Here is a 6,045-nt window from a genome sequence, read left to right as displayed (position 1 = left end):
CAATTCTTGTTTATAAAGCAAAAACTTTATGAGAGGGAAACAGCTGAGCCTGGCTTTGCTGAGGGGAGTTGATGACACTCAGCAACACAACACAGGCTGAGAGGAGGGATGTGCCTCTTGGAAAGGTAGGAGAAAATGATTAATTATTCTCTAACCTTTTCTTTCTTCTTCTTTCTTTCTGGCAGCTTCTTCCCTTTGCTTCCGAATGATGGCTAATCGGGCAAGGTCTGCCTTGGCTTGCTCTGTTTTCCCAGCTAGGTGCATTTTCATGTATCTTTCTTTTGCCTTTTGCTTCTCTATTTCCTCTCTGCCCAAAGGAAAACACACCAGTCACCACAGTATCCAGGCAAGCCCACAGGAACAGGCAGAGTGGGGCTTTCCAACCAGGAAAAAACTCAAAACTGGGGGTTCTTCACCAGTTTTCAAGCACAGGTTCTGTCTATTTGCAGGGTTTGAAAAGGGGTGAGGTGAGAGATAATTCCTACCTTCCTTCAGCTAAGTAAGGACACAGACACGCAAGGAGGTCAAATGAATCAGCCCCACATCTCAAGAACTGTGACAAGTTTTTCCCTGCCTTACCCTCAAAGGTGTCCTTCTGCTGAAGCAATCTATCCCAAATAAAAAAGATTAAACCTTCCCTTCCAAACTTCACCATTGCTAAATGAAACTAGAAGATTAAACTTTTGGGTTTCAGGTAATTAATCTGGCCAGATAAAAATTTCACCACAATATCTGGAATCTGGGAAAATGCTACATGTCACTAGAGCACCTTCTGCAGCAAGACTAAAGTGGATCCAAAGTGACCTCTGGTTAATGAATTTCTGTTCTGATTTTTGGCATAAAACCTTAGGAAAGGAATGGCCTAAATCCCCTTCTCTCAGAGCACCAGGGCAGGTGCCTGGCTCCAGGATAGCCACAGAGGACAGACAGCTCCTGTGAAGTTTCTAAGGAACCACATTTTGAAGCACAGTGAGCCCAGTCTGCTGCTGCTCAGTGCCTGCTTTAGGCAGCAACACACTTTGAAGGGCCTCCCTGAAACACTGCCACAGAGCAGGGGAAACACCTCCCTGCATCAAACTGCAGGGTGAAATTGCAGGGTGAGCAGGGAACTCTCACCTCTCTCGTCGTGAGAGCTCCTTGGGTCCATCCAGGTCCAGCTGAGTGACTTTTTTGGTTGTCTGAATGACACGGTTGGGGTTCTCTATGTCTATCAACCCCTCCACTCCTTTGCGCTTTTGCTGCGGGTCAAGAACAAGAGGGAGCTTGAGGAGCTCTTAACTCAGCTCTGGTTGTACAGAGCTCCCCAAACACACTGCAAAGCACCCCAAAAGCACAAGGCAACATTTTACTACAAGCCAGTAAAACTATTTATGAATCAAGGCACCTTCTGCCTTTTTAAAAATCTTGTTGCCTTTGTATTTCATTTGTAAATGTTCACAAGCTCTCATTCTGAGGGCAAAATGCTTTTGGTTTCTAAAAGTAGTTCTATAAAAAATGCACTCCAGGTGGCTCTGCTCAGAATCCAGAGCGTGCATCTCCCCCCCAGCCCAAGTATTAGGTGCATTAAGTGCCCTGAGAATGCAGTACCTGATAATCCTCATCATCTTCATCACTCTCATCTGAATCTAAAGATTTCTTCTCCTTTTTAGGGTCCCCTGTTGCTCCTTCTCCTCCTTCTTCTTGCTCCTCCTCTTCCTACAGAAAGAGAGGAAATGTATGTCACTAAAAACCCCAAACCCAGCTCTTAAATGAGATTTTGGAGGGATGAGCCAGCTCTGAGCACTGATGTTCCTGATGTGGCCTTGTGCCACCAAGGGATTTGGCTGTCACAGAATGAGGGCTCCTCCTCAGCAACAGCATCACCTCCAAACAACTCTGCTGTTCTCTCTAAAAGGAAAATTACTGTAAAAGACACCACTGGCACTTCACTTTCCCCAAATCAAAGCTCTCCAGAAGAATTTTGGCCTGGGTTTCCAGTGCACACTACCTCAGAGACTGGAAGCTACATGGATGCAACTTAGAGCTTATCCTGTGGATAAATAAAAACACCTAGAGGAGAAAATTGACAACTACCAACCTGAACATTATCATCCAAGGAATTACAGCCTTTTTAGCACAGCTTCCACCTGTCAGAAGCTGGGAATTAATTTCTGAATCATAAGAAGAGCAAGCATGGGTGTGAACAGCTTGTTTTACACTACCAACATCTCTCATCAAGCAGCCAGCAAAGTGGATGAGCAAGGAACAGTAAGAGGAGTAATTTTGTTACTTGTAGGGGGTTTTTAAAGCTTTCCTTAATGTATCTGTGTTGAATGTAACCATCACTATGTGATATGGATTATAATAAAAAATAAATCCTTCTCAAAGAGCAGTTCTCTGGTTTGCTGTGAAACAAGACACACATTTCACGTGGGTCCTGCTTTTCTGTTCCACTTCCAGTCAGTATTTTAATTAACAACATGGAAGCAGAGAACACTCACACAGTTTGTGAATGACATCACACTGGTAGGAGTCGGAATTATTCTGGAAAACAGGATGAGACTCATCAGTGGTTTCAGAATTTGGAAATATGGCACGAAACCAAGAAGGTGGAATCAGAAACTAACCAAGAGGAGTTACAGTTTGGAAGAAGAAATCCAACATGAAGCTGGAAGAGCAGCAAACCAAACAATCATCTCGAGTTCCAGCTGGGCAAAACATTAAAAAGGACTCAACACTACGGCTCAGAACTGCTTGAGAGTCATCTCAGAGGTATTCACCAGGATTTCCTACATGGGGTGTAATTATCCTCCTGTGGTCAGTGCTGTGAGGCCTCAGCTGGAACTGTGTATTTGGGCTGAGGCAGCACTTCCAGAAAGTCACAGAAAAATATCAGAGTGTCACCAGAGCTGTGATAAACTGGGAATGAAGAAAGCAAGATCCCCAAAAAGCAGCCAAGGCTTTCATGACAGCAGCCAGGTTGTGGTGGAAGTGGGGGAGCCCCCAGTGCTGGGGCACAGAAACACACCCAAAAGAGGCCCCAGACCAGAAAACTCTCATCTCTCCCTACAAAGCAGAGGCAAACAAGAAAATCTTGGGTCCAGGAAGAAGTCAAAGGAGTTTGGTCCATAAATCTATGATAGAAAGAGGGTAAATACAATAATTTCAATACACAGTAACATGTCAAGATGTGGTCCTTGTTCTCCAAAACCAAGCTGCAGAACATGCATAAAAAATGAGCTGACACTGGAGACTGAAATAATGAAATATGGGGAAAAAAGACCTCCAGAGCTGCTGTGTAATCAGCTCCCTGTCCTTTAACCTTCCAGTGCTGCCCTGGGTGGTCTCCCAGGCCTCTGAACCAGACTGGAGTCTCCCCAGCTGGAGATATTTGGGATCCATGCTGTGATCACTGCTGGAATGATCTGCAGCACTTGGCTAAGCTGCCATTGCTCCTGAGCAGTGAAAACCAGGCTGGATAAGGCAGGAATCAGGACAGAAAGCACACAAAGGAGCAAACACATACCCTTGCCTTTTGCTTTTCTGCTTGGAGTTGGGCATCAATCTCCTCAGGACTCGTGTACTGCCTTGCTCGGCCTTTGTGGCCTCCTTTTCTACCTGCACAAAACAATAAAAATAACAAATGCTTTAGTGCTAACTTCCAGGAAGGTCTGCTCCTCCTGCAGCACTCTCTGGATTTTAGGTGTGGACAGGACAAACCAAAATAGCTCCTCTGAAAGACCCTAAACAAAACCCCCCAGTGAACTTGGTGAAAAGCTCCAAGATTTTTAGGTGACACACACAGAGAATTGGGATTATTGACATCACCCTTCCCTGCCTGTGCTCATGGCCTCTCCAATTCCCTTCCCAGGCTGGAAAGGGATGCTCAGTCCCACAGCAGATCCCAGTTTCCTGCACAGGAGGAATCACAGTGTGTTCCTGTGTTTACAACCAACATTCCAACAAGCTTGGCTCCTTAACTACTCCCTCTGTGCCAGGAAAAAATAGGAAGCTAATTGGACAAAAGCTTTGGGAATTACAATGGGAGCTGAAGAAGTCCTAAAAGGAGCCTCCAGTTTCATTGCTTTATTAGGAAAGATAAAAACAAGCTCTAGGAACCAAGAAGGGGAGTCACTGTGGCTGGCACTGCCCCAAGTTCAGATTCTGTTGATTAATGAACTGCTGAAGCCATTAATGCTCCCCTCAAGCCACTGCTCTGGTTATTCCAGCCCAAAAATTGGGAAGCAAGTTGGACAGAGCCAATCCACAGCCCTGAGTGAGGGAGACTGGCACAAAGCAAACTCTGGCAGGGCAGCTCTGCCACTGCAGCAGGCCTGGAGTGCCATGGGAGGAGCAGGAAACTCTGGATCTCTCTCATCCTCCCCAGTTCACCTGCCAAGGACAATGGGAACCTTACAGGGATGGGAAGGGATGACGGATCATCCATCCCTCCCTCCCTGGCACTGTGTGGGATCCATGGGAGATCTGCTCTCTGTTGGCCTGGGAGCCTTAGAGATCCAACATTTCCTGACCAATTCTCCTGGCTCAGCACAGACAGACTCTCACAATGCCTTAGCTCTGCCCCAAAACCCCACTGTGAAGCTTTACAGAAACTCCTAAGTTATTTTTCCAAAAGTCAGGGAAGTGCAGAGACCAAATTCTTGTCCCTGGATTCAGCTGGGGAAGCTCATGGGCTCTCCAAGCCAAAGCACAACCAAAGGTTTGGTGCAGGCACACGGGAGTTTGTCTGTTTGTCTGCTCCCAGCCATCCCACGTGGGAGCACTGACACCCTCTGGAAGGAGATGTGCCATGGGAATGCTCCTGGGGAGACAGGACCTCACTGCCCAGCTCATGGCATCACCCAGAGGGAACAGCAGTGACATCTATGACACACCAACCCCAAATACCCAAACTGTGCTCCCAGCCTGGCCAGGGCTCCTCACCCAGCTGTGCCAGAATTCCACACTGGGCTCAGGACCAAGGAACACAAACTGCTCATAACTGCAAATAAACACTGCTGATAAGGGGGGAGAAGCAACCAAAGAGAAATTATTTTACATTAAAAGCCTAAAAAGAAGCAAATGGAAGAATGAAGCCCACAAGAGCTCAGCACAGAGCAGGGATGGGGCTCTGCTCCCACAGGGAGATCAAACCTCACATCAGACACAGGGAGCTGGTCCAACACCACTGAGCAGCTCTGTGCCTCAGTTTCCCCATCTGAAAACAGGGATAATGCTTATTTTCCACCTCTGTGAAGCACTTTTCAAGTAGAATCACCTGCAGATTTTACCTGCAGCAAAGCCCAGGGTGCCCAGGCAGGCCCACATTCAAACACATTTGTCTTCAGCTTTAAACAGCCTAATTAAGGAATTTAAATGGAAGAGAATGGAATGATACTGATGGAATCTCTTCATTTTAAAATCAAAGTATTAGGGGGGAGAAAAAGGAAATTAATCAGAAATAATCCTGTAAAAATGTATTAGTAGCTTCTTTATACCCCTCCCTTTTATATTAAACAGTGAGTGCCAAAATCCACTCTTCTGCCACCAATCCAACAACGCCCACTGACTTGGGGGAAAATGACCAAAGCCCCTCTTCTTCCAAAAAGCCAAAGGTTTGAATCAAACACTGAAATCTGTACAATGAACTAAAGAGCAGGAAATCCTGAGTTACAGGCATTTAAATAAGAAAAATGGGGTTATAACCCACTATGGTTCTTTGCCTTCACAAAAACCACGTGAAAGCTTCAGCCCCATCTCCCATCACTGTGCAAATGGACCCAAAACGAAGTGGGGTTCAATAAAATCTAAGCAAGGAATCAGTTTGGTGCTAAAGGCTGGGAACTGCTGATGGAACAAAGCAGAGCAAACTGCAGCAGGAGGAACGATGCGGGCTGGTTTTAACGCGTGTGCCCGGGCTTCGCGAGAGCCAATTATGCGGATGGTGCATGAGGAGAAGGTTCTGGGTGGATCCAGCCCGGCCGTGCCCCATCCCGGCTCCTGAATCACACCAGGAGCAGCAAGGCCCTGCCCGCTCCGCACCCCCAGCCCGCCGCATCACCAAAG

The 6,045-nt window shown here is 46.7% G+C and overlaps 1 protein-coding gene across 1 annotated transcript in view; it reads right to left on the bottom strand.

Annotated features, from left to right (window-relative positions):
• PDAP1 (PDGFA associated protein 1) overlaps positions 1-6,045 on the bottom strand; it is an 8,305-nt gene that overhangs the window by 1,314 nt on the left and 946 nt on the right. The window contains exons 2-5 of the mRNA XM_031056552.1: positions 3,506-3,671; positions 1,588-1,695; positions 1,117-1,238; positions 156-307 (exon numbers count right to left, since the gene is read on the bottom strand). Of these exons, the coding sequence (XP_030912412.1) occupies positions 156-307; positions 1,117-1,238; positions 1,588-1,695; positions 3,506-3,671 (548 nt within the window). The remainder of the gene's footprint in view (positions 1-155; positions 308-1,116; positions 1,239-1,587; positions 1,696-3,505; positions 3,672-6,045) is intronic.

The sequence above is a fragment of the Geospiza fortis genome, unplaced genomic scaffold, assembly GCF_000277835.1.
Source record: "Geospiza fortis unplaced genomic scaffold, GeoFor_1.0 scaffold237, whole genome shotgun sequence".
Classification (NCBI taxonomy): Eukaryota; Metazoa; Chordata; class Aves; order Passeriformes; family Thraupidae; genus Geospiza; species Geospiza fortis.
Note: the sequence above shows the minus strand (reverse complement) of the source record. Positions and strands in the feature narration are given on the sequence as shown.